The sequence below is a fragment of the Clavelina lepadiformis genome, chromosome 6 (assembly GCF_947623445.1).
Source record: "Clavelina lepadiformis chromosome 6, kaClaLepa1.1, whole genome shotgun sequence".
In the NCBI taxonomy this organism is placed as follows: domain Eukaryota; kingdom Metazoa; phylum Chordata; class Ascidiacea; order Aplousobranchia; family Clavelinidae; genus Clavelina; species Clavelina lepadiformis.
In genome coordinates, this window is record NC_135245.1 from 8339073 (window position 1) to 8366953 (window position 27881).

Genomic DNA, 27881 nt, shown 5'->3' on the forward strand with positions numbered 1-27881 from the left:
GTTTGCTTTCTTTGTCTATTGCTCTATAGTCGATATACTATAGTATAGAATAGAGTCTATAGTATAGAGCAATAGATAGTAGAGATAATAGACTATATAGATAATAGAGCATTAGATAGATAATATACTATAGTCTCTAGTGCAGGGGTGTACAACTGTTCAAGTTAATTTTATTTCATAACAATTTATTTCTAAGATTAGAATTTTGGTGGGAGGGTTTTAATTAGCAATTAGCAGTAAAGACTCAAGTGGCCTGCGCAATCATTTGTAAATCGCATGTGGCCCTTTGCCCAAAAAGGTTGAACACCCCTGCAGTCTACACTCCCTACATGGTTAATTGGGGTCAAGTGCAGACATGCACAACCAGATGACGTCACAGTTCAAGTAGCTGGGGTATAGTATGCATCATGTGGTTGTGCACTTCTGCACTAGAGAGACCCATTAATTGCTTATACTGCTAACCACAGGTTAGGTCTCGTCAAATTATGTGATGAAATTTAGATTAGCCAAGCGTACTCCTTGGCGTTGTTTTTAAAATTGTTTTGCTGGAATAGCCTAGTGCCCTAGTGGGTAGATGGAAGCGTATCTTTGATTGATTGAAAAGTCCGAATTGTGTGATTATTGATTACCATGTATTTGACAACGACTTAAACCAATTTTAATTTACCACAATAAAATGTTTTAGAATTCTACTTCAAATTAAACTCGCGTGTGGCAAATTAAGAATAGGCTACCTTAGCTAACTCCTGATAACGTTGTTGAAGCTACACTAGTGGCTTAGTTGGCTGGCTGGATTTACTATGCTAACAGATATCGGCTGACAAGGTTTGCTTAGCTTGGTTTAGCTGCTATAATGCAATCAAGGAAACCTGTCATTCTAAACCTAGTACAGTAAGTTAAAAGCCCTTGACTAAATCTTTCCAGTAGTTTTGACCTGTGAGGAGGTATATCTACTGCACAAGAATATGTAGTTTTAACTTTCTTTGTCAAAGATTGATGTTGAATTGCACTGATTGAACATGTAGAGTGTAGACTGTCACACCATTTTTGTACCAACAGTTACTACTTCAGCAATAAAATATCGTCTTAGTATTTTCTCAAGTCTCAGCAGCAACGCTGGCATTTTACTTTTATTCATTTTGCCTTCCTGTCTTAACTATACATTGAGCAGTTGGCGCCATGGTCGTTTCTTGTAAATATTGTCTGTGCAAATTGACATAGTGCTAAGCTTTACAACCATTTGCAAACAAAGATTCCTATGCTATTTTTACGGAAGTTTTGCCTAGCCCCAGGGCATTCTTGTTCATTTGATTAATATATGTTTTCATTAATTCTTCAGTGGATTAATTCTCAGTTTCCCACCTGCTCAACACAGATAATTGGCGTTTGCACATTTAGGGGTTTTTGTATAGCTGTGTGGAAATAGTGCATTTATGTTGGTGTTAATATCTGCTTCGTAAACATTTGGCAGCTCTTCTTAAAATGCAAAATTAAATTAAATGACTTCTCAGTTAATGCTTAAAATGTTTCATTGCATTATTTGCATGTGTAGCGGTATTGTGCAGGTGATGTTTAGAGCAAAATTATATCTTGGCTACTGACTATATATGACTATTCCTGTATATATGACTATATATATGTTATATTATTATAATTATGCTAAATATGATATTCTTTGCTTTTCAATTTTAGTAATTGCGACATATTATCAAGAAGTAAGTATGCTTTTTATATAAACTTAGATTTTGTATCAGAAACTGCTAGCATGATATCTGTCATCAGTTTTTAACTCAAGGGTACATGGATGCAGAAAAATGGCTTGCTGTAAAGATTATGTTACTGAACAAACGCAAAATGCTCCACTTGCTGATTCGTAAGTGTGTCTTTTTAAACAAATGGTAACAGATATTTTCCTTGTAGTTTGTAACAATGTGTGTTATCCCTAGTCATATGGTAGGGTTAAATGTTTACAAGGTCTATAGTTTGTTGACCTACTTTCAGTTTTTTCATAACAACATTAAAATATGTTAATAAACTAATAAGTTAGCTATAAAGATAGTTACTTAAAAAGTTTTAATGTTAGTGATGTTATTATTAATTTTTGAATGAATTTTATATAATAGGCTAATCAGCAATATATAGTTTTTTAGTTGAGAGATACCATACTATATATAAATCATGTATAGCCTATATCAGGCCTGCCAGTCATAAATCTCCTTACAGTGTTCTTTGCAATGCTTCGGGCCAGTAAGCATAACGGATTGTTGATTCCGTAATCAATTCAAAGTCAATAAACTAAATTTTTATAAAGTATATAGGCAGGTGACTATTCTCATGTGAATCATTTGTTGCTTTACTATCTGTTCCGAAATTATTGCCTTTCAAATAGTTTGATAAAGTTTTACTGATGACTTGCCAGTTATAATGACAAAATGTTTTTGGTTCCAATTTATGTCTATGCACTTGTGCACCATCATAAAATGGCTTTCAAGATGTTTTTATTACATACCACACAGTATGTCAAAAAATTACGTATTACTTTCAATATTCATATTGTTTTAATTTTCATATATATGAATGTATTACTGAAAAATTGTTGATTACAAATTTGTTGGTAATTTCTCGGTTTTAAAACTATTCTGAAATTCGATTTCTGTATGATCACATCTTGATCCATCATAACTATGGAAGAAACATACTTATAATATGTATGATATTGATATATATATAATGCTAAACTTGTGCATTTAATAATGACACATAGAATGATAGTAGCTCTGTTTAACTTAATTTTTAGTCTATTCATTGTATGTAACTCAGATAAACAACAAGTAAATGTTTCAACTGTATATATCTGTTAATTTTGTAAGGTTCACCCTATCACCAGTAAAAAGACGTCTTTCAAATGATTATCCTTGCAAAAACCTAAAAAGGATACGTGAATCACTTCGCTCTCAAACTAGAAAACCTGTGAAGGACAAGGTATGATAATGTGTAACATTGTTACTGTTGTTGTCACAATATAAATCACATTCAGTTTTTAAGCTGAGTTTGTAGCTACTGGTTGTTAGTTGCTGTAGGTTGCATGGCACAGGGGTTATGTAAATGTATCTATACTTATATTGCCAGCTTCTGATGAATGGTGAATGTTTATTGCTTAACTAAATAAATAAAAACTAAATTACCTTTTTTTTTTTGCATAAACACATGTGCCTGTAACACTAAAACAATAAAGTTTTAAAATGTTATTTATACTATCTATATATATATCTAAAATAAGTGCTTTCAGTATAAGCTATAGAAGACTCTTTAGTTAAACTTACTTGTGACTTAACATTATCATGCCTGATTAGGCTGATAGATTGGGTAAGAGTTAACATTTTAAGGGACCATTGACATGATATTCATTACTCATACTTTTATTTTATTTCACCTAGATATATACACTTACTTAATTTGTAAATGGTTAAAATTTATTTGCAGCTTGGTAATAAAATGACTGTTATTTAAAACACACATTATACCAACCACTATATATTATATAGATTTTACAGGTACTATGATTTTAAGATATTTCATATGTAAAGGTAGATCTGTCATACATTTATTGTTATTACCACAGCTCAGTGAAAAGTTTTTACTACAGCTAATCGTGTCTGGACTTGTCAAAACTGTTCTTGAAATTTACCTGGCTATTTCATGGTTGTTAAGCACATGCTGTTCATTGAGGCTTTATTCATTTCTATCAATGAGTTTTTGTTTGTAGAAGACCACTGTCATAACGGCCATAGTGGCGCACTTATTCAAATTTCCTAACCTGGTGGGTGTAGTCATATAAAGCATTTGGTGCCGTTTGGCATCAAATGAAGTTGAAGTTTAGCTAAATATTGCATACATTAGTTACAGACAGATCCATTAGATTAATTACAGAAAGATTAATTACAGAAAGATCCATTACAGTTGTATTAGATCACAATTTTACTAGGTGTAAAATGTTTATGTTCCAGGAATGCAAATTGAAATTTTATATCTATATGCATTAGCAGTGTTGTGAAATTGACAAAAGTTTGACCAAAATTCTGTACTTAATTTTGATAATAAGCAAATTAGAAAAGAAAAAGGCAAAATAAAAGACAGCACTCTAAAGGTCACTTTTATTTTTAATGTATCTACATAAGCTTTCGCAAGCTTCATCAACTTGCTTCATCAGGTGTAACTAGAGATCTTTTACATTATGTTACTTACATCTCTTAGTACACCTGATGACACAATCTGATGCTTGTGTAGAGAAATTAAAAGCAAAAGTTACCCTAGAGTGCCATCCAATATTCTGCTTTATTATTTTTTATATACTAATGATACGTTAATAATATTATCGAGAGCTGACAGTGCAGTAACATCTTTTTAATTCACTAAGTTGCAACAAAATCCCTTTAATCAGTTTTATTTTAGGTTATTGTTTTTCATTTTTTGGTACAGTAATGTGATATGTTTAACTTTTAAAGATCATTGCCAAAAGCAAGCCTCACATGATGCCTGATGAGAGTATAGGAAGCTTATTTACAATTTGCTCACTCTGTGAATTACACTTCAAAACAGAACTTGTAAGTCTAAATACCTTAAGATAGAACATTCAGAGATTATTGTGAAATGTATAACAATTACCTTGTTAGAGAAAGGCTTAATAATTATTTATTGTATGCTTGTTTTTAAATATTTTAAATTAAATATTAACATACCTTTACATACCAGGAACTTGAAGAACATCTATATTCCCTTTTGCATCATCGAGCTCTGGATACTGAAAAAGGAAAGTAAGTTTTGTATATATATATATAATGTAGCCCGTCCCAAGGTGTGTGCTTCAGAGTGTTTGAAACTGTTATTTCCATACAGAGACTTCATGCATGAATGCAATTTGTGCTGTATTACTTGCAAAGGGCTATCTGAGTATGTGAGTCATCTGCAGGAAGGCATTCATCGTGATAACATGGAAAAAAGAAAACAGTATCTTCGAAACAATAAACTATCTGGTCCAGTGTATGGTCTAATGAAGTAAGCCAAATTATTTAACATCTGTATTTGAATCCACACAAACGTTGGCTGTTTTAAAATGAAGTTAATGTGATACTTGCAGCATGGGTAGGATTCAAAAAAAATTAACAACCGATAAACCGGTTCCATGATCATACCCAGACTGGATTTCACTCTTGGGACAAAATTCAATAACTGTATAAGTTATGCAGAAAGCGATTTAAGGATTTTCTCACAAAACAACATTTTTATATTAACAAGGCCTGTGATTTCCTTGTAACATTTGCTACAGATTTAAGGAAATCAATTTTTGATTTTTGAACAAGGGTCTGTACCAGCCAGAGTTTTCGCAAATTGCTTGGTTGAGCACTGACCAGCAGTGATTGACAATCATCGACAACAATAGTCGTTAGTGAATGTTGTCACAATCTCTTTTTTGTGAAGTGTTAATGACAAATTGACAATCAAACTTTTTATTGATTGCAGCCTTTGCAGGTATCTATTGTAGAGCTATTCATCATCTTCCATTCGCCTGTTGTTCAGGCCTGGTCTTCATCCCGAAACAAATTCAGGGTCGACCAGTTGTCTGCAGCGACGCCTCCACTTTCCCCTGTCGATGGCATCCTCGATCTTCAAACCTTTTCTTTTCATATCATCCTTCACCGTCTCTTCCCCTGTTTTCTTTGGGATCACGTGAAATGACCGTGAACAAATTCACCGGCGACAACTGGTAGTGGTCAACTGACCGGCAACAAATTGGCCGGCGATCAAATTAACCGTGACGTAAATTGGCCAGCGATCAAATTAACCGGCGACAAATTGGCCGTCAAAAGGTCAAAAATCTAATTCACTATCTAGTCGCGCATCAGCTTTAATCCCAGCCAATTTAGTATGTGTATTGCAGTCAAGGTTTCCACTCGTAGGGTTTGTTGGCCCCTTGTAGGGTGTAGGGCCTCCTGCCAAAAGGAGAAAATACAAGGATCTGGATGCGCGACTTCAAACCATCGTTGAAGATTTTGCAAACCGTGACATATTAGATTTTCTCAGAGGCATCGCCCACAACCTACAATTTGCGCAATAAACTTCCTTATTTGTCAAATAACAGTTTGTGTAAATTTTAGTGCCCTTATTATGTAGTGTCATATGTGTTTTGCAGTGAACTTCTTTTAATGTTGTTACTCGTATTTCCGGAAATATTTCTGTTTATTTCAATAAATGTTTCAATGTGTATTGAAATAAAAAAAATTTTTGTTAAAAACAAAGGAAATAGTTACAAACAAATATTTACTTTACATATCATATACTACCATCAACTTAAACACAATAATTCAGCACTTGCACGGTCAATTTACCTCCCGGTCAATTTTCATTCCGGTAAGTCTGTTCCCGGTTAGTTTGTTCGCGGTCAATTTACATCACGGTCAGTTTGTTCGCGGTCAATTTACGTCACGTTCAGTTGTTCCCGGTGAGTTTGTTCGCGGTCATTTTCCCGCGGTCATATGTCATGGAACCGTTTTCTTTGGTCTTCCCCTTTTCACCTTTCCTTCAATCATCTTATGTTGTACTCTTCTTATTAAGCTCTCCTCATTCATTCGGAGATGAACCATCATCTCAGACGATGTCCTCTCAGATGTTCTTCAATATCTTCCACACATGTCCACCTTCTTATCACATCATTGGTAATCCCATCTCGTAGTGTCTTACCACACATCATTGGAATCATCCTCATTTCTGTCGTCTGCATTCGCCTGATATCAACCTTCTTCATCGCCCAGCATTCAGCTCCATAGCACATCACACTTCTTACACATGCTTTATACAGCCTTCCTTTCAGGTTGGTAGAGAGTAGTCTGCCACAGAGTGTACCAGACAATTCCTAAAACTCTTTCCAACTAGAGCGTATTCTTGCCGTCACTGCCCTGCCAGTACTGTCATTTTCCCCTGTCATATCCCCCAAATAACGAAACTCCTTAACAAGCTCGATCTCATCACTTCCCAATTTCACATATTTGTATTTCATATTGTAGAGCTATTCGTTAACAATAAAAATTGAGATACTCCGCGGGATACATGGGAAAGTTTGTTACCAGGATTTTGTTACAATCTTAGTGATCAAAATTCAAGCGAAAGCAATTGATTGTTTTAGACTTAACAACCAACACAGTGCATTTGCTCAGCAGCAATCGATTTTCCCAAAGCATCTGAATCCCATTACTATATATGAGATTTGGGGATTTTGTTTGTATTATTACACTTATAAGCATTCTAATTCTTGGTTAAACTAATTTTCTGCTCATTTTTAGATACAGAGACACATTTATGTGCAAACCAAAGAAAGATATTCATCCAAAACCAATAGAAGATAGGGCAGGGTCATCTCTTTCTCCCTTATCATTAGCAGAGGTATTTTCACAAAGGATAACTTTTGGTTTTCATTATTTGATTTACTCGTTGTTTTCACAAAGTTTGGTTATATTTATTTTATCTACATTTATTAGGAGTGTAGTAACATAAAGCAACCACTTGAATATGGCAGTGCCCACAGCAAAATAGATGAACATGCTGCAATCAAAACTGTAAGTTGATTTTATAATTCATACTAGGCAATTCCCAGGTAAAAAAATCTGTATATGTTGTGTTGAAAAAAACGTTATAAATTAAATAAATTTTTAGGTTAAAGATTGGTTAATACAAGTGTATTTAAAACAGGCGTGTCAAACACATCTGAAAAATACATCTTTATGGTTTGATGTATCAAAATGAGTGTGCATGAAATATGGACTGATATATATGAAAAATGCCACTACACAATGAATGTTTGTGGTAATGTTTGCGGTGCAGTGTTGCTATATGGTGGGTCAGGGTCACAAACGTTCATTGGTTAAGTGTATCAATTACTTTGTCATGTGTGTATGTGTGGAATGCATTTAGGGTTGCTAGTTACTACTAGTTCTTGGTTAAACAATTCATTTTATTCAAACCAAAACCTGACACGAATTCAACAACTATTCACATTATGACATCACAATAATTACTCACTTGAAGGCGAGTAACTGAAGGCGAATTTAAAAAGACAGCAAAAAATCTGCAAAATTGCCTGAATTATTACTTGTTAGTCTAAAATTTTCTTTCATCTCTGGCGCAACACAAACTTCCACAGAATGGTGCTGACCCAGGCTTCTATGCTTTCCTTTAAAAAAATAGTGGTTTCTTGGGTAGAATTGCGAAAAATTTGTGATATGGTAAATTCCCACTAGCAAGTCATGTGCCAAAACCTACCGATTCGTAGGCCTAATTGTAATCAGTCATAAATGTATTTGACTGCCACAATCACTATATCTGGACATTTGCTACTATAATGCCTTTGTTTTAGGTGAGGTATATACAGTTATAATCACAAAAAATCAATTGGTATAGTACATAGTTTCACAGTATGGTGCATTGTGAAAAGCATTTCTGTGTAATTTTTCACATATTACAATGGACCCATGTTGGCTGGTTTGAGTTTGTCGACTGTTTGTTTTTTCCATGCTTGATTTGAAGATTTTTAAAAAGTTATCATGCTAGGATAATACTTTGATATTAGTAATGAGTATATATATGAATTTTTATTTATTTTATTGATTTTGAATGGCATTGCTCTCTTGTTTTTGAATCAAAGATTTTGTGTTTTACCAGTACCATCAAAATAGTCATAGTCCTCTGGTTAAGACTAGATTTGCTGGAAGAAGCTGCTACCATCCTCAGTCATCATGGAGTAATCAAGGGGAACAAAACCAGTTTTTATGGAGCAAGCATAGACATCAACCACGTGGAGCTGCATACCATCAACGATATTTTTCACGAAATGCTTATGGACCAAGGATGCCCACATATGGACAACATAGGCCTAGTTTCAGAAGTGGGCCGGTTTTTAACCATCATAACTCCAGTGGTCATTGGGAATGGAATACATATGACAGAAAACCTACAAAGAGGAACAGATATAAAAGATCAGAATCTTCTAACTCTTCATTGAGCGTGGATTATCCCAACTCTGGAACAAGTAGAATATATTCAACTCATAAAAGTGAATCGTTTAGTACAAGAACACCGATCATAAAGTCTCATGTGACGCCAGCACATTCCGACCCAGATTTATTACAGCCGGAACCCTTTTTTGTCCCAAATTATCCAATTATCCAAAGTATAACAAAGGGTCCCAGTAATAATGACTGCTCAAAGCTTGTGTCCACTGCAGAAATGCATAGGACCAGCTCTACCACAGTAAACAATAATACTATCTCGCAGCCTTTACAGATGCAGGATTTATTAAGTTCCAATATCTCACATGATAAACCAAAACAACACAAACACACAGGAACAACAGTTAGTAAATTAAAGCCACTACTAAACATACCAAAGGATACAACTATAGAGCGGAGTGAGCAGACTTCTGATTTCCCTCCCAGTAAAGATCATTGTACCTCCAATATTTCAAAGATTGAAGATGTAAAAGTTGATGAACCACGTCACCATATTGGATGGAGTACTTCATCAAGGAAACAACCTAAGGAAAAGGTACTACATAGGAAAGATGTGATAGCTGCACTTATGTCATACTTTTCTGCCAAGTGAGTTAAATTTATCCTATTTTTATTTTCAGAAACTTTGTAAATCATCCAGTGATGCAACGTCAGTTGACTCTCGATATGCTTCAAAACGGCTAAAAGCTTTGAAATGTTTGGTAACAGTAAGGAATGGTGACCTGGAAACGAACATTAAGTCCTCATTTTCATCAGAAGAAAAACCACTGACTGCGGAGCTTAGTTTAGATCATAATTCCACTCAGTCAGCTGTTACTTTTGGGTCTGCTGAGTGTAACACAATTCGTAGAAAGTTTAAAGCCATCATGGATGAGCTCAAGCCACCCACAAGATGTTCTTCTATATCTAGCGGTTCATTGCTTTCTACACAATCTTCATTCGCCGCACAGATATTTACAAAAAAATTCACAGACAAAAGCTCAACTGAGACTATAGATTCTGACAGGGAAACACTTGAAGTGAAAACGATGCTTTCTGACCATGAAACCAAATTACAAGCTGCTGATAAAGATAAAGGGAAAAATTTGCAATATGATGAAGTCTGCTGCTCTGATTCTTCTCTAAGGAAAATTATAAGGGTAAGTTAAGCTCACTGCTATAGCATTACTCTTTGTTTGAAATAGCCCATTAGTTTAGAGTCATTTAGCTTTATTAATCATGAAAATGTTTTTAACCACCAAACTTTCTTCCATTTTATTTGTTTTAACTTATCAGCATTTTTATCCTTTCTTTTATATACTTTAACAACTGTAACAACTTTGAAAATGGATATTAGGCAGAAAGTTTTGAATCTAAAAAAGGCACTGCTGTTAAACTCCAGCCAGTTCCTTCAAGTAGCATCAGTGATGAACCCATTAGGAAGTGAGTACTTGATGTATGAGATAAACTTTTTCAGTTCTTCATGTTTGTAGGTGTGTTATTTTTGTAAATAGGTTGGTATTAAGCAATGAGACTTTTAGGAGAATGTGTGAAACTTTGTTAATGATTTATGGCTTGGTATTCTATTCACCTACAATTTTTTCCAGAAGTAGATTAAATGCTTTTACCATGGTATTGAAAACTGATTACTATTACGTGGTAGCTGAAAAGTTGATTAAGTCAGAAATTTTTTTTACTAAAGTTGGACACAGCTGTTACAAAACGTTTTTGAACAGGAGTGAGGTTTAGGTTTAAAGATACTCCAAAGTCAAAGATACAGATTATGATACAGCACCATTTCACTTTAAAATTGTAAAACGATTAACCTTTTATCTCATTTTTAAGGACCTCATCTCGAATTTGTAGTTGAAGTTAACAATTCTTTGTTTGTAACTGGGTTTTATATTGCTTTGGTGGTTATATTAGTAACACGATTAAAAATTTTATTTTTTGTGTTTCCAGGTTTACTGTTCTAGATGTGGCAGAAACTGATTGTACAAGTAGAGGAAAATCTCCTGAAATAGTTCGAAATCAATTGCTAAAACTTGCAAAGAGAAAGCAAAATGAATTAGATTGCAATCAGAATGAGTAAGACATTCTCTTTTGCCATGGACAATTTGAAATATTTCAGTGTAATCGAAAAACAGTACAAATTCAATCAATGTGCGTGCTTATCTTTTACAAATGCTATAAAAGCAGATAGACAAAATGCGTTTCAAGTTAATTTTGTGTCAGTGTTTGTGAAAATACATATAACAATATACAGACACTTTGATTCATCTCTTCAAGTAAATGAAACTTTTGATGAGGAGAGCACAACGTCATCATTGAAGTTAAATTTCGAACAAGTACCTTGTGTCAGTAGTTTTTGTATCGAGTATCAAACATGTTTTAAACATTTATCATCACCACATCAATAAATATTCTGTCTAAACTGTTAAAACTCTGCAAAGTTTTTTTGTTAATATTTATCAGCAGGATAGAAAGAGTGATGACGTGGATGAACCAGAACGTTGTGTGGTCGATGCAAGTAAGAAACACACTCCCAAACCCAATGTCCGCAAAGCCAGAAGCAGGTTGGTTGCAAAAATTTATTTTCAAGTTTTATTGTAAGTTACATATTTTTTTTTGCTTGGAATATGGTATTTCTCGTTGGAATGTCTAAAGTGAGGGACAAGTCCAAAAACAAATTGGCCTTAAAAAGTAGTTGTCAGTAAGCATACTGGTGATGAAGGATTTTTAATAATATGCAGTGGTTAAACAATTTAGCTTCCCATTATGACGAAAACCGTGGTCATTATGATATCACAGTGCAAATACAATATGCCTGATGACTGGAGTTTGCTAGCTAACGCTTTTTGCGTGGAATAGGTAGTAATTGTGTAGTGTAATTAGTAGCACGTAATGTTTATTTTCAGCATAGGAATGTTACATATTACAGTACAAATACTAGTAAAGCATTCTTGCTTTTATCGCGCTTACCAGTACCAGTACTAGACTAGGCTAGAGCCAACAGGCAAGATTGAACTGCACTCTAAGCTAGGTTAGCGTTTAAGTTAACAAGTACAAAAATACACCAAGCTTGTTTAGGCGTAGTTAACGCAAAATGTTCCTGTTGTACACTTAAATAAGCTACAATTATATACCTTATTACTGTTCAATTGTCTCTAACAAGAAACATTTTATTCCTACTTGATCCAAATACCTGGGTGATTGTTTCTTTTATTGTGACGTAATATGAAGACCCATCATTGTCGTAATTAAGCATGAAGTTGCGTTTTTTTTGCCAGTTATTCATGGCAATAAATGCTTAACCACTACAAATTATTACAAATCTGTTCACCAGTATATTCACTGACAACTGCTATTTGATTTGAAAGCCAACTTGTTTTCCCTTCACTTTGAGTTGTGTTTGGGAAATATCACTTAACTGAACCTTGTGAACTATCTGAAACTAATTTTCTGTTTTGGCAGATTAGTTGTTCGAGAACATAAACCTAGTGCCAACAACAGTGATAGTGATAAGAAACAAGCCAGATTGGCCAAACTTTTGTTAAAACTTAGCGGTCGTACAACAAGAAGAAAAGCTGACAGCTCTCAAGCCAAAAGAAGACTGAGTGGACCAAGGTATAATTGCATCCATTTTATAGAAAAGTGGGGACTATACAAGTAGCAGACTTGCTCATAGCCCACGTACGAATACACCACAGATACTCCCACTCATAAATGCTGAAGTAACTTTAGTCGATTGGTAACTTTTTAGTATTTATTTTTTGAGCTTCCATGTATTCACTATTCGTCGGCTTGGTAGCTGGCCTTGCAATAAATGCGGCTTATTTTCCGTGTTCAATACCCAGTGGTGCTATAATGTGCCCTTGGGCAAAGCAATACTATATAAAAAAGTAAATAATAAAAAGTGTGTCACAAACGGAACTTGCACAAAGGCTAGCTTGGTAACCGTGGCTCGAGCGAAGAGCAATTATCACCAGGCTTAAGTTGTGCGAAGACTTTGTTCTGTCCGATGATAAATATTACCATACCATATTCAATTCAATATTTTTGCTAGATTTGGTATTGGATTAGTTTCAAGAGATGCCACCAAGTCTTACTCTTCAATGGATGAAAGTGATCTTGAAGATATAATCATGTCTATTGCTCAGGTTTCAAAACATTCTTACAAATATTTAACAGAAATACATTTTTGAGTCATATTTTAGCTCTTTAACATAACATGATAATAGTTTGTCATAATTATAGCAATGAGAAGCATTTTCTCAGCTATGTGAGTGACGCTTTACTCTCACAGGTAAAACTGTATACTTTAGCCTAAGTTGCAAAGTAAGGCACTAAACGAGTTTTACACAGCTCGTAAACAAAGCACCAGCATTAAACCATGGACATCTAATTCACATTAAAAAGGGATGTATTGAGAAAGTTTTTCTCATGTTAAGGTGAAGACAACTTGAAAGTTGTATGTCACATAGTAACAATAGTCTAATCTATCATCTAAAAAACTGAACTGGCTCAAACTTTAATCCATTCATTAAAATAGCTAAATATCAAAGGATATCTAATTTTGACTTTTGTTGCATGGAAACAGACGTACATACCAAACTGTTGCAAAATTTATAACCATTGCAGGAATATTCATAATTTTGCTTCCTTGGTATAAATGGTGGTATAAAATTAAAATGTATTGGATGTGTACGTTGTCCTTATTTGGAGTAATGTACCAAAGATGGCGTACAGACAATAATACAATATAATAAATGAGACAAAAATAAGTTTACTAGCTAAAGTTTTAATATATAACGATAAGCACACTGCAAAAATGGATAAGATTGTGGTGATGATGATGCAATTAGATAATTGTTAAAGTGAGGAGCAAGTCCAAAAACAAGTTGATCTTTTTTGAAGGAACACTATTAACTGAACATTCTTGTAAAATATTTTAAAAAAATAATTCTTGGTTAGTTAGTGTTCGGCAAAAGAAAATCGCAAAGCGTCTTAGTTTTTGGCCTTCATTGCGACGTAGATCAAGGTTCTTGTTACGTCATACATTAATGAAGTTGCTTAACAACATGTTGCTGCTGTTGCTTTCGTTGCGCTGTAGATGTCCAATTAAGCGTCATATGAAGAAATTAGCAACGTGAAGCATTGTAATTGAAAAATTACAATAGTTTTAAACATATAATATCTGGTAGTCCAGTCATTTGCATCCGTGAAGCTACGGAATCCTTTGAACCGCATAGGCTACCTGTCAAACTGGTACCGTAGGCTTACTAGTTGCCATGGTTGGGCTATACTGTCACCTATCAACCTATTGCTAGTTAGAGAAATCTATACAGCAATAGGAGATACATACATGATATACAGTATGTCCTGCTAAATTTATGAATTTGCGAATGATGATTGAATGTGATGTGGTACCTATGTCATCAGTCATCACTAAAGCCTTCATCCATGTCACGATGAAGGCCAATTTTGCAAATTTCTTTTGCTTATAATTACCTAACCCAGAATTATTTTTCAAAGATGTTTTGTTAGAATATTCTGTGAGTAGTGCTCTTTCATATAAGACCAACTTGTTTTTAGACATGTCCTTCAGATAAGAGTCTAATGAAAACGAACCTGCAATCTGTTTTTTTTTGTTGTAAAAAAATTAAAGTTGTAAGAAACGAAAAATGTTTAATAAGATATAAAATAATATGAAAAAAAAAACTTATGTAAAATTATCACCTCAACAACAACAAAGTAATAGACAAACTCTGCTGCGTTGTGTGTTTGTGGGTAAAAGTACCAAAAACATGTATCGCAACAAACACATTGTCTATTGTTTGCTGTGTTTAAATACAGTGATATTGCATTCGTGTGATGTGTTTTGTCTGTGTACCATGTTAGTTCAAGAGCGGATATATTTAAATTGTAATATGTAAAGGTGTTCATGGTTTATGTGAAAGTTTTTATCATTTGGCCTCATTTGAAAATAGCAAGATGGAGCACTCCATGAGATCGGGGCAACCACAAAACGTGTGCGGTCATTTTCTGAAGGAGAGTCCACAGTAAATGGTGAATCTAGAATGCAAGAAAAGCATAAGCTGGTTTCAACAAATTCTGAACTTCCTTGTGCTTCTCATAATACACCTGGTAGGAGGAGTGGAAATTTTTCCAGTCAGCTGCTGGAGATGTCTGAAAGAGAAGAGTTGTTACACAGACAAAGCAAAAATGTTAAAGAAAAAAGCGTAAAACTTCTAGAAGAAATCACCCATGTGAATGAAGTATGTATAATGTCATGGTATTAATGCTTTACAAATTAAATTGGTTATTTTAAACAAATGACTGAAAACGTTTTTACTAAAATGTTTAACTTTGTTTTCCTTAGAGAAAACAAGTTCAAAGCATTGTTTCAAGCAAAACTATACTACTCAACTTTGAAAATATATTTATATACAAGGGTTCACATTCATTTTTTCCCGCTTTTAGTTAATTGAGCAGCTTGATGTAAGACGAAAAGAACTTGATGAAGAAAACGAGAACAATTGTCGAGAAGATAGAAAGATTGCTCTTGAATTGCAAGAGATTAGACAAAACCGTTTAAAAATTTTAAGGTGACTTTGGTGTATACAACAATTGATTAATTTAAACAGGATTTCTTGCTTGTGTTTTTTTGTCTTCACCTCACGTTTGCATTCAACTTACACAAAATCTAAAACAATGACACAGTTTTATTGATGCAGAACTATATTTTTAATAGAGAGAATTTTGAAACAAGCGGTCGTTCTCATTCGTCTGCTCAAAACATTTCACTTCAGCCTGGCAGTTATTTGCATAGCACCCCTACTCCAACTTCAAAACCAGATTTGCTGTATTTGTCTGCATGCACATCACCAACAGTCACAAAAGTGCAGTCGAGTTTTTCTCATTCACAGCCGAGTATTGAGAATTCGTGTGTTGCAAACATTTATTCAAATGACAATTCAAAGTACGATACAGCAAACACAAGAATTGACTTGGATCTTAGTATGAATTCTACAAGTAATACACCACTTACGAAGGCTAACGCAGAAGTTCCCAGATTTTTTGAGAATGACTGCAATAAGAACTCTTCCACAATTGTTCAAAGCAACAGCAGAGATGAACCTTTTCCTGTGTCATCCAGCTCTACATATTTTCAAGCACACATGGACAAAGAGCCTTTGGAAGAAGCATCTAAACCTGATACTACGGCTGTAGACGCAATCATACGAAGATATCTTGAAGATGCAAGTAATGAGCGTGAGGTGACCTCATCAACAATGCGCAAAAAAGACAATGCATTACTATTGGTAATTGTTTTGAAGTTCAATTTTCATAAATTTTATTTTTAATGGTGGAGACTACCTATAATTAAGTTTTACATTTTTAAAACCATTTGGCTGTTTGATGTAGATGTATTTGTCTATGCTCACTTTACACTGTAATTAGTGCTGCATAAAATTTTCAGAATTGTATATAGTTTGGGAAGAGTTAAAGTGGATTATTAATTTTATTATCATTAATTAATTGTAAAGAGTATTTCTGATTAATTTTACAAGCCAAGCCTAACCTACAGTCACCTCAATTTGCTATATTGTTTTTATTTAGAAAAAAAGTTATATTTTTCGACTGATTTAACTTTATTTAAAGATTTTACTTTTTTTGATATTTTAACTTTTATTCTTTTAGGACAATGGCACACTCTCACAACCACCATCAGATACAGAAGTTACATCTACTACACCAAATCACAAATCTTTGGCTAAGTATGAAATAAGTATATTATTCTTGATATAGAACTGGCTATAATTACCTCGGATGTATTTAGGCCAGTGTACATGTGTTAATATTATTTGCTTATTAAATTTTTTCTGCTTTCATGTTGCAATTAGTGTCAAAATGTTTGTGCGAATAAAAATATGTTTATGTTGTAAGACAAAACAGAACGTTGTAAAACTGTAAAAGTTGTTTTCTGGTGAAGGCTCTAAATGGTACTTTCAATTTTGGTGTGCTCGTATTGGCAAATTGGTTTTGCAGAGATATCAGCCATGGCAGAGTAACTGAAAACCAGCATCAAGAAAATGACAGACATGCTGCTGTTAAGCCACAGTCTGCCTATGCAAATGAAGAAAATGTGCGACCTAAAAAGAAGACAAAGACATTACCGAGGTATAACAATAATTTTGTAGTTGCAGGAATAATATCTATTGCATATTGCTCAAGATTACAATACTCAAAATTCTGTTGAATTACACACCATGATGTCTACGCATGGTTATTAGTAATCTGTACATTGTAGAGATCCTTATCTTGCAAAACTAAGTTTACAACAACCTTTGACTACTGACATTACGGCATCATGGGTAACAGCACATGATGGTAGCATTAATTCCTTCACCAACCACCCTTCAGAGAACAATAGGACGTTATTTAAACCAGCTACATTAACTTCTGCAGGTATTCGATCGTGTCAAAATTATATTGGCTTCATAATTTTAAAAATTTCCCTGTAAATTTGTTAACATTCCAACTAATTTGGAATTGGTTTATCTGAAAAAGCTAATTTTTGCATTACTAGTTAGTTGCATAAAACGTGGTATAAGTTGTAACTAGAAACTAACGAAACACGTAAAAGTCTTTAATGAAATATAGGACATGTATAATTAATTGTTAATGACGCATTTTGGTTGTTGTTGGCTAAAAATTGAGTATCGTATTGTTTTTGCAGAAACTGAGATCACTCTCAAACATGCAAACTCTTTTCCGCTACACACTGCTTCAGTATTATGTGTTTTTGTTACCCAGTGCAAGATGATGATAACTTGCTCAAAGGACAAACTAGTGCATGTTACGGATTTGAAAACAGGTGTTACATATTTAAGTGTGTGTAATACTATAAAAGTAACATGCAAAATGTTTTGGGTTCTGGTAGAATTAAACATTTTATTGGTGTGCAACGCTGAAATAATATGTTTTGTGGTAGGTCAAATTTTGAAGTCATACAACCTTTCCAGTATACCACTGGCAGCTTACATTATACCAGAATCCAGCAACCAGATGGACGAAAAACAAGCTACTTTGCTTTCACTCTATGTAGTGTTTGTAGATGAAACTGGTGATCGTAATTCACTCACAGAATCAAGTTTGCACCAACTTTTCATCACAATTAATGTAAGTTTATCAATTTACATTCTAAATGGTTTCCATTTACTGCATTGCAAGTTGCTTTTAAATCTATAATGTATTTGCAGACCCATCAAAGATTTGCTGAAATGTCTTGTCAGTTTCAAGCTACAAAACTATTAGATTACAGTAGCAGTTTACTATGCATGCATCGTAATAATAATCTGCTTTACCTTGGGGCACGGGATGGAAGAGTTGTTGTTTTCAACAAAGACCAGGTATGTTTTATAACATTCTTTTGCCATAACATAATTGCCAAATAATTTGCTCTGTTATTGAAGGTATGGTTTATTAGCTCTTGAAAACACGACACCGCTTAGTGAATGAAAATTAGTAAGAGATACTTGATTTTTACGCTTGTTTTTGCCAATAAAATTCCTTCCTTTTTCAGGAAATAATCGTTTTGAGTTTGCCAGTGTTAATAATATGCATGTTCTCACTGTAGGTCAGCATTTGACCAATCTAGGTAGTCAGGTTTGAGTTCAGATCGGCCCATGTCTAATTTACCGGCATTCCTTTTTGTTCATTTCTTTATTTTCTAAAAATTGCAGCACCAAATTCAGGATATTCTGGATTGCCATTCACCACATGCAGTTTGCTGCCTCACAACTGGCACTGATGGGGCAAGGCGTGTGTTATGCTGTGGATCTAGTGATTGCAGGGTGTCAGTTAGAGATGCTACAGATGGACTATTGTTGCGCATCTTATCAGGACATACAAAAACTGTCAATTGTTTACAGGTAATTTTTCAAAATTGGATCTAGTATTCAGTGGACATGTCATTCTTACCAATATATTAAAGACTTCCATTTTGCATTTACAGCTTATCAACCATCTGCTATATAGTGGATCATCTGATAGGAGTGTGCTTGTTCATGATATACACTCTGGTGATATGGTACATAGGTAAGTAATTACTAGCTGGTATGGTGAAGCATGTAGCTAATTTGGTTGTAATTTTTCAGGTTTCTTGGTCTTCATGGTGGAAGTATTAAAATGCTTAAGGTCCACTTTACTTCAATTGTAACTCTATGTTTGGACAAGAAATTAAGAGTTTTGAGAAATGAGGTATGTGAATAATTGTTTTAATGGTTCTCCTATTGATTGAGTATATTATATATGTATATAGTATATTTTGGTACCAGGATTTTATATTTAGTTTTGTCGCTTTAACTTTTGTGCTAATTCAGTATGTAGTGGATTTAAGAATTTTATCCAGTGAAAATTTACCAAATAGCAGACTAACAAATGTACCTTGCTTTCTGCTATTTTTATTCCGTCTTTTGTAGTGTTAACCAGTGTTTTTCAAGGTTTAACTATGTTTAACTAAGCAGTCTATTGCGTTGCTTGGTTTTAACACGACATAAAGTCAAAAATCCTCGCTCTGACCAAACGGTTGCTAAAGGAATTGTCAATGCAATGCAGCAAAGCCTATGCAGCTGTTGCCTATGCAGCAAAGCCTTTCTCGGAATATCTTATCTCGAGCAATTTTGCCGCAGACTTCACCAGCATCTTGGCAGAACTCAAATTCTGACATTACCAATCTGTCTTTTAACGTCTGATAATCATTTTGTACTTTCAAGATTTGTTCAGCAGAAGCAACTCTAAATCGACTGATCAGCAGCTGGAGATCACGATTCCCATAAAGCTGGCGCTGGTGGGGATCCAAGGGAATCTCTTTAACATCAAAGATTCGAAAAGCAAAGAGTATCTCAGGCTCGGGAAAACGGTCTTCAGGATTGCGTAGCAGTACCTCCCAGTATTTTTTAGAAGTAAATCGGTTAAGCTCAATATCATTTTCAAGGAATTCATTTTGAGAGATTGATAGAAGTTTTGAAATTTTTTTCCAGTCAAGTTTCAAACTATTTACAACCTGATCCGAATCGGCAAGGTTTGTGATTTCTTTTTTGCATGATGAAAGTGCCGATTGTATGTGAGAGAAGTTTAAGCTGCCTTTTTGAAATAGCAGTGATAGTTTGTTTAGATGCTCTAAAGCAGCATTCAGTGAGTAAAGAGAGAAAAGAAAGCGTTTTGAACAAATTAAATGAAAAATACCAATTGCTGTGCAATCCTTCTTTTCAGAAGCAAAGTATTGTAGTGTTGCATACACAGCCGAAAGTTTTGTCTTCAATGCAATCACAGCTTCACCATGAGATAGCCAACCGGTACGCCAGGCTTTAACTAACTTTCACATAGACCTGCTATGCGAATCAACATCAGCAGCTTGTATTCGACGGCCTATCATTGCAGCAACCCCATCGCATGCAATAGCAACATGTTTACTAGTGATGGGCCGATACGAACCCAAACCCGAATAGATTCGCCGATTATCGCCTTTATGGAAGATTCGGGCGAACACGAATACCAACAATGGCGAACCCGAATACAAAATTACTTATAAATTTACTGACTTAAATGTAAATGTAAAAAATGATGATCTAGTTTTACCGACAAAGTTAAAGTAGAGTCAGCAGTACTTACAATGAAGGTCGTTTTCCTAACGATTTTGCTTTTTCGATCGTTTTTTAAACACTTTTTTTTGAAAGAAAGCGATTTGTTTATCGATTAAGTCATTTTAGAAGCAAGACTTGACAACTTTTGGAGGAAATTTTATTGTTTGGTTCTAATACGAATAGATTCAGGATTCGTTCGTGTCGACCTTCATGATATTCGGGTTCGCACGAACGAATTGGTCAAAACCTTTCAGCTTAATCCATGACTGGTATGTTTTGTTGGATGTTACTGAGAGTGTTTTTGCTACAACTGTTGATGAAGACGTTGTGGGAATATCTTGGTTCTGTTGAATATCTTCAGAAGAAGAGCAATCATTAAACAAACTTATGGTGTTGTTTGAAGGTGACTTTCTAGGTTTGAAGTATCAACATCTGGTGTTTTTTGTTTACGAGGGAAGAACTGGTATATAGTTTGATTGTTAGCTTTATCAGAGAAGCGTTTACGGTGAGACATTTTTCCTGAAATAACACACAATTTCAAAAAGAAATTGAAATTACACACGTTTAAAGCTGCAGTTGACAGACGGGAACGCTAACAAAACAAAAAAGCTGCAATAGATTGATCTACAAATAATGAGGCTAAATCCATGTAGTAGCTAACTGGCTAATCCCTAAAGGGACTGCATATCGCTCTTCAATTAATCTTCTCTTCCGTAACCATTTTTCGGTTATATAGCCTTTCGGTCGACTTGACAGGAAATCAATCTGCCGTTTTGAAGCAGTCAACAACGTCATAAAGCAGGCATTGTGCAGTCGGACAGAGACCAACGGTAGCGTATAAAATACTGAAACTGCTGTTGCAAAAATCACATGCAAGGGCAAAACTGTAAAGCTAGAAATTATATTGCCATAGGCTCATAGCGGTGTGATTATCATCAATGCTGTAAGTACAATGAAAATTAGCAATCGGTTGCTGATACTTTTTTTATTGTGGTTGGATTTGGTAAAAACTAAATTTGGCGTGCTACAAACATAAAAAAATTGTTTATTTTGAGCGACCGAAACGATCGCTCAAAACACCTTAAAAAAACACTGGTTTTAACATTTGAGTTACTAAATATTATCTGGATAATGAACTTAGTTCATGCATAATAAAAAATTTTCAGAAACCGCCCATTTATGGCATTCCCAAATCCATTGATGGACTCCCGTTGTGCATGCATCTGTACCAGAGTGATGTCACTGGAGATCAATGTAGGCCTGGTATGGTTGTACCAGTGGTATGTATTGGTTGCCAAGATGGGAAAATACAAATCATTCCACTCCCTCATCTTGCCTCAGTCAAAACCCAATCAACAGTCGTAAGTGGCTTTGTTTGTTTGCTTTGAACTACAGTAATCTCTTGGTTAAGTACGCAGCTTAAATCTAATCGGCTAGTGCAGGGTTTTTCAATTGGGGGGCATTCTAGGGGGCCACGAACAGATGCCTCGATAGTGAGCTATAGTGTAGTAGTAGGAGGAGACGATGCAAAGCCGGACAGAAGTTTCTCACATTTTTGTGCTTATGCTTGCTGTGCAAAATTATAGGCGCTAAGGCTACTGCACACGCAGTAGAAAACTAAAAAGTGTTTTGCAATTAACAATCTACATTTTTTTATTGATGAGCAGGATGGTCACTATAAGGGGGCCACGAGCCATAAAAGGTTGAGAACCACTGGGCTACTATAAACTTACAACTCATAACATTTGACATAACTTTTGGAGAGTTTAAATTGCTTTATTATACCAAATTGCTGCAAGAACGACAGCAAGTGCAGAGAACTTCATATTTTATCAAATACTAACATGTACTAATGTGATTAAACATTTCTAATAAACATTTACTAATGTACCCGTAAAAGAAACTATTAGCATTATTACTGACTGTGTTTATGATAAAAATGTCATAGTAACCTCACCCTTTGATAAGAATGTCTTAAGAGATTTACCGGATATAGCTACTGATGGTATGTTTATGCACAAAAACACGTTATACAAAGAAATCGATGGATTAGCTATGGGTAATCCTCTTGGTCCCACGCTCACTAATTTCTTCCTTGCCCACATAGAAAATAAATTATAATTATTAAACACCACTTACGCCAAACCTAAAACATAGCTATGATATGTCGGTGATACCTTCATCGTTTTTAAGAATCATTATCAGGCCCAAAATTTCTTCAGGTTTTTGAACCAGCAACATCCCAACCTCAAATTCATGAAAGAACTAGCAAATGAATCCTGGGCATTTTACAAACCATCTCATACTGGTGTATAACTTAATTTTAACAGTATTACCCCCATCAAATGGAAACACGGACTGATAAAATGCTTACTGAATAGGGCATGGCATATCTTCTCCAACAATATCTTATTTCAGTCTGAAGTGGATAAACTTAGAACCCCATTTTATAACAATAATTTATCCAATAAAACTTTTTGATACACTATTGCAATATTTCCATGCTAACAAGTGCCAACAACCACAGGCCCCTAAAAGCAATGAACCTGATGTCAACCAAACTGACTGCAGCACCCCACCCATCCATCTTAAAAATTCTTCATGTTGGTAACCCATCTATTTTGTTAAAAAATAAATCATACAACATAATTCATAACAAATTTAAGCTAGAAATGTTATATATTTATACTTCGTTCAAAATTTCCAATTATTTTTGTAACAAATCCTATGTGACGCATACTTTATCTATATTGGTAAAACCAATCGCCATTTCCTTTCAAGGATCAGGGAACACTCAAGCCACAAAGCTTATGTAAATCTGCCATAAAAACCATATCACTTTATGCAATTACTGTAAAACTAAAGAAATTAACATAAATGACTTCAGTTTCTTAAAAAATCAACACAATGATTACGACTGCAAAATTTATGAGGCCTTACTTATTAAACAAAAAAACAGTCTTATTAAACAAATTTATGAAGAAGGTCTTCGTTTTTGTTGAAAATCTTTGCTTAATTTAGTTATCTGTTTGTTACTGTTTATCACATCATATCTCATTGATTAGCATCCTACATTATCACTGTTGTAGTTAGAACTCAGTGTATTGCTCTACGTGTGGTACAGTCTTATTATCCTTGTGAATGGCATGTTTTCTGGATTATCACACTTTGTCATTCATATACTACACATTGTGGCTTGTGCGTTTAGTAACTTTGTATTCTGAGGAAGAACCAGTGTTTGGTCCGAAACATGTTAGTATTTAATAAAATATGAAGTTCTCTGCACTTGTTGCAAAAAGTTGCAATTCTTACAACTATTTGGTATAGTAACATTTAACAATTGTTAACACAATAATATATTCTATTACATTAAAAGCAGTAATAGCAATGCATGAAAATAGCAATTATGATTTTTTACAACTACAGTTACTCGTTGTTGCTTTATACACTTTTTTCGGCTACAGATAAAGAAAGATTTGCAATATAGAGTGCAATATTGTTCAGTTTCTTACTGTACACATTATGTCAGGCAATAATGATTTTTTTGATCATTTTGATGATCATTCAGTATGTGTTCAGGTGGAAAACTAATAGCTCATTCATAAATTTAATATCAGAGTTTTTGACAAATTTTAGTGTAGGCTAGTAGGATGGAATCTTGGACTGATGCACACTTACGTGAGAGGTTACTGTAGTCAAATATTTGTATGTTGAGATACAATCTTAATCATTTTGTTTTTTAGCTAATGTTGCTCATTGTTATTTTTTTGCTTTTTTCCAGAATCATATTTAATTTTGTCTTCAGCAGGTTTGGGAGAAATGCAATACTTCTCCAAAAAGTCTAAATTCTTCCATTGTCATAGATTTAACAAGTGATTTTCAGTGTTTGGTGAGTTGTGCATTTCCCATGATTATTACAGTAAAACAAAGCTGTTAACATCGTTAATTACATTTTGCTTTTTTGTAGTGGAGTGGTTGCAAAGCTGCCGGCTTCACCTGTAGTACAGCCCTTCTCGCACACATTGATCTATTTCACACAACCGATGCCTACAAGGAAAACTTAAATTGCTGCTGTCTCTGGGATAACTGTACTCATTATTTTTCATCTGATCTTGACACAGCTTTGGTAAAATTAATTAATTGAAGATGTAACTTATTTTTAAAATTTGTATATTTTAAACTGTCCAAAAGGCTTCAAAATTATGGCAGCATACTGTATATTTCACCAGCAAAACTTATTCATTCGAGGCAATTTTTTCTTGCTTCGATGTTATAACATACTAACCTGATAATCTCGATGTAACTTTTATCTATCAACTAATATTTAAGATAACTTTTATCTTAATCCAACCGTTATTTTTTGTATTGTATTGTTTATCTTTCGCCGTTAACTGTGCAAGCGAAAGTTAGGAGGCTAACCGTTGTAGTTATAGCCCAATAAAACACATGCTCACAAATAATTAACGAGCAGGAAAAACTGGCAAAGTCCAAGGGCTTAAAACATGCAAGATAGCAATAAGGAATAGTGCTATAAGAGGGTAGGTTAGCATGGCCACCAAACCCATGAAATAATCTCTAAGTTTAACGAATTTAAGGCCAAAATAACACAAATAACAAAACAACAGTTGGAAGATGTAGAGGACATGTTCCCTAACATTAAAAACACGGATATTAACAGCCGAAATAAATATATAAAGTGGCATGGTTTAATAAAAATGACAATATCTTAAGTGCACAACAAATCGATGGTTAAAGAAAACTGCACAAAAGAAACTCCATCTTAGGGACCGGAAGGGGCGCAATATTGAGGGCCACAAGTGCAATAAAAGATAGACAGTACGATTCAAATAAAAGGTATAATATTATTATTAACAAAAGTTAATTGTTTACATGTTCTTTCTATTGACTTATCTTTTTCTGAAATTATAGTATAGTTGTATTAAGTTAAAAGTTATTTTTTAAAAAGGCATTATTTGTCAAAATCAATCTTTGTTCTGTCAATGTGCTTGTTTAATTACAGATTTATGTAATAGCATACTGGTAGTTAAATATTTTATTCTAGAATTAATAACTGAGGCTGTGGAATTATTGAATTCTAGTAAGGCAGTGCATCAGTTTTAAAAGTTATTGTATGCGATTGAATTGTTTAAATCTTGTAGTCATTTTTAAGATATTTGTTATTTTGAAGCAACCAGTCATCATTTACGTAATGGTCAGAGCGTGAAACTTGTACAAAGCTTGATTTTGCGATTTGGTCTGAGGAACCATGCCGTAAGAATCATCAAAAAAACAAACAATTCCCATGGTTTAGACAGAAATTCGATTGTCAAAGTGAAGGGCAATTCCATGAACAACTTGGCCTAAAATCAAAGAGTAGTTGGCAGTCAGTATGCTCGAGAAAAGACTTGTAGTGGTTAAACAGTTATTGCCATAAATAATTGGCAAAGAAACAGATTGATTAAATTATCGGTTATGACAGAGAGAGCTGGTCTTATTACATCACAAAATAAAAACAATGTGCCATAACTCAAGTATTAGTATCAAATATGAATAGAATGTCTCGTGTGGCCAACAAGTAATAAGTTGTACTTAAGCGTATAACGGTAACAGTTTGCGTTAACTAAGTCTGAGATAACTTACCTTCAGCGCATTTTTACTGGTGATGCTAAGTTACAGCTCACCAAGCTCAATTTTGGCTTTAGGCACTAGCTTTGTCTGGGACCATTGACTGCCTTAAAGAGAATAAAATTTGACCAGTAGACGTTCTGTCTTCTGTAATATTTTTATGCTGAAAATAACCATTACCTGCTACTAATCACCTACCTATGGAGACGTGTTCCATTCAAAGAGCGTTAGCTAGCCAACCACTACTACCATACCTAATCCAAAACTCAGTCATAAAGCATGTTGTTTTTACGTTGTGGTTAAGAGCCACTATCTTCGTCATAAAAGAGGCCAAATTTGTGATACATTTTTGGGAATAAGTGCTAAACCACTACGTATAATTAAAAATCCTTTCTCCAGTATGCTGACTGACTACTATCCTCTGTTTTAAGGCTAACTTCTTGGATTTGCCCCTCATTTTAAGGATTTGTTTTACTCTAGATAGGTGTCGTTCTTAACTAGGATCATAGAAAGGTTCTAATATAAAGTATGTGATATTATTTTTTCAACACTCAAACTGTAGATAAGCTAAACATTTTCAGCTAAAATCATTGATTGCATAATGTTCAATTTTCATTTTTTAATATGCATGTCATGCATGTTACCTTCAGAAATAGTTAACTGTATGTTAAAGCTTACTCTGTATTACAGGATGTACATTTACATGTTGAGAAACATTTGATTGACGTCTTAAAACCACCAAATCAACATTTCTCGACTACCAGTTAAAAAATTGATTTCCTTGCAACTTTCAGCTAAGGATAAGTAAAGAATTTATTGAGTTGTAAATATTGTAGGCCTGCTTTGGATGTAATGCTTTTATTTGGTAGTTTTTTGTAAAGAAATGAGTATATGATGATGCAGAATAATTATTCTTGATAATATTGTATCAATAATAATAATTTCGGAATCACTGATATTTTGTAGTTCATATGTTTGGTGATCTTAAATACACTGTCTTTTTCTGCTCAATTTATAATTGTATTTTTTTGTACAGTATACTCTTTTCTTGATTTATTGTATTTAATATTTAGTTATACTTTGATGTGTATTTTTGCTGCTACGATTTGTATCAAAATGCAATAGGCCTTTTAAAAGTAAATTTTGACAAAACTGTTTTGCAAGAATTTCATGACAGTTTGAAAATTTGCTTTAATGTTACCTTCTATGTTGCCTTCACTGTTGGTAGATTTTGGTACAGTTATGCTGCATCTCAAAATTAACTTCATTTATTATTGTTAAATAATTATTTTAATATTTGCACTTTTATTTTGTGATGTAAATGTGAAAATCATTTTTTGATAATACAAGTCAAAATAGGTTCCCCTGTTGTTTACTTTTGTTACTTTCAGAAAAAAGCTCTGTAGATTTATTTTGCATGCAGTTTAAAGCATGATAAATTTTATTTTCAGGTAACAGGAAATGAGCAATATAAGTCTGCCTTAGGTAATGTTTCCAAAATCTTTACGGCATGGCATTAGCATTCGTTTACAGTTGGAAAAACCTTTTATAACTGCTTTCACTGTGA

At 34.1% G+C, this 27881-nt stretch overlaps 1 protein-coding gene and 1 long non-coding RNA gene across 5 annotated transcripts; one reads left to right on the forward strand and one right to left on the reverse strand.

Annotated features, from left to right (window-relative positions):
* Window positions 1-27677, forward strand: LOC143462045 (uncharacterized). Of its 4 annotated transcripts, XM_076960049.1 has the most exons (32): window positions 1-1715; window positions 1796-1873; window positions 2871-2982; window positions 4506-4604; window positions 4753-4814; window positions 4897-5055; window positions 7338-7437; window positions 7533-7610; window positions 8713-9594; window positions 9680-10198; window positions 10396-10481; window positions 11001-11126; window positions 11305-11395; window positions 11514-11614; window positions 12513-12665; window positions 13105-13198; window positions 15029-15316; window positions 15522-15646; window positions 15793-16363; window positions 16743-16819; window positions 17091-17222; window positions 17353-17510; window positions 17782-17919; window positions 18037-18224; window positions 18305-18454; window positions 18788-18976; window positions 19060-19142; window positions 19202-19304; window positions 21856-22050; window positions 24495-24578; window positions 24657-24815; window positions 27005-27677. In XM_076960049.1, exons 2-32 carry the CDS (start codon window positions 1815-1817, stop codon window positions 27080-27082), a joined length of 5439 nt encoding a protein of 1812 aa, XP_076816164.1. In that variant the 5' UTR covers window positions 1-1715; window positions 1796-1814; the 3' UTR covers window positions 27083-27677. The 4 variants fall into 4 exon arrangements, with proteins under 4 accessions (XP_076816164.1, XP_076816165.1, XP_076816166.1 ...); XM_076960050.1 differs by having other exon boundaries at window positions 1-1873; window positions 24498-24578; XM_076960051.1 differs by having other exon boundaries at window positions 1-1873; window positions 11517-11614.
* LOC143462047 (uncharacterized) lies at window positions 25937-26592 on the reverse strand. The gene is made up of 3 exons (XR_013118126.1): window positions 26513-26592; window positions 26330-26421; window positions 25937-26049 (listed from the first exon to the last, which is right to left on the reverse strand). It is a non-coding gene; the product is annotated as an uncharacterized LOC143462047 (long non-coding RNA).
* Window positions 27678-27881: the final 204 nt, after the last annotated feature.

Coding starts and splice junctions, on each gene's coding strand:
- LOC143462045 (XM_076960049.1), top strand. CDS start 1,815: ATGGCTTGCTGTAAAGATTATGTTACTGAACAAACGCAAAATGCTCCA. Junction 17,223..17,352: donor AAGACAAAGACATTACCGAG/GTATAACAATAA, acceptor TGTACATTGTAG/AGATCCTTATCTTGCAAAAC. Junction 22,051..24,494: donor TCAAAACCCAATCAACAGTC/GTAAGTGGCTTT, acceptor TTTTGTCTTCAG/CAGGTTTGGGAGAAATGCAA.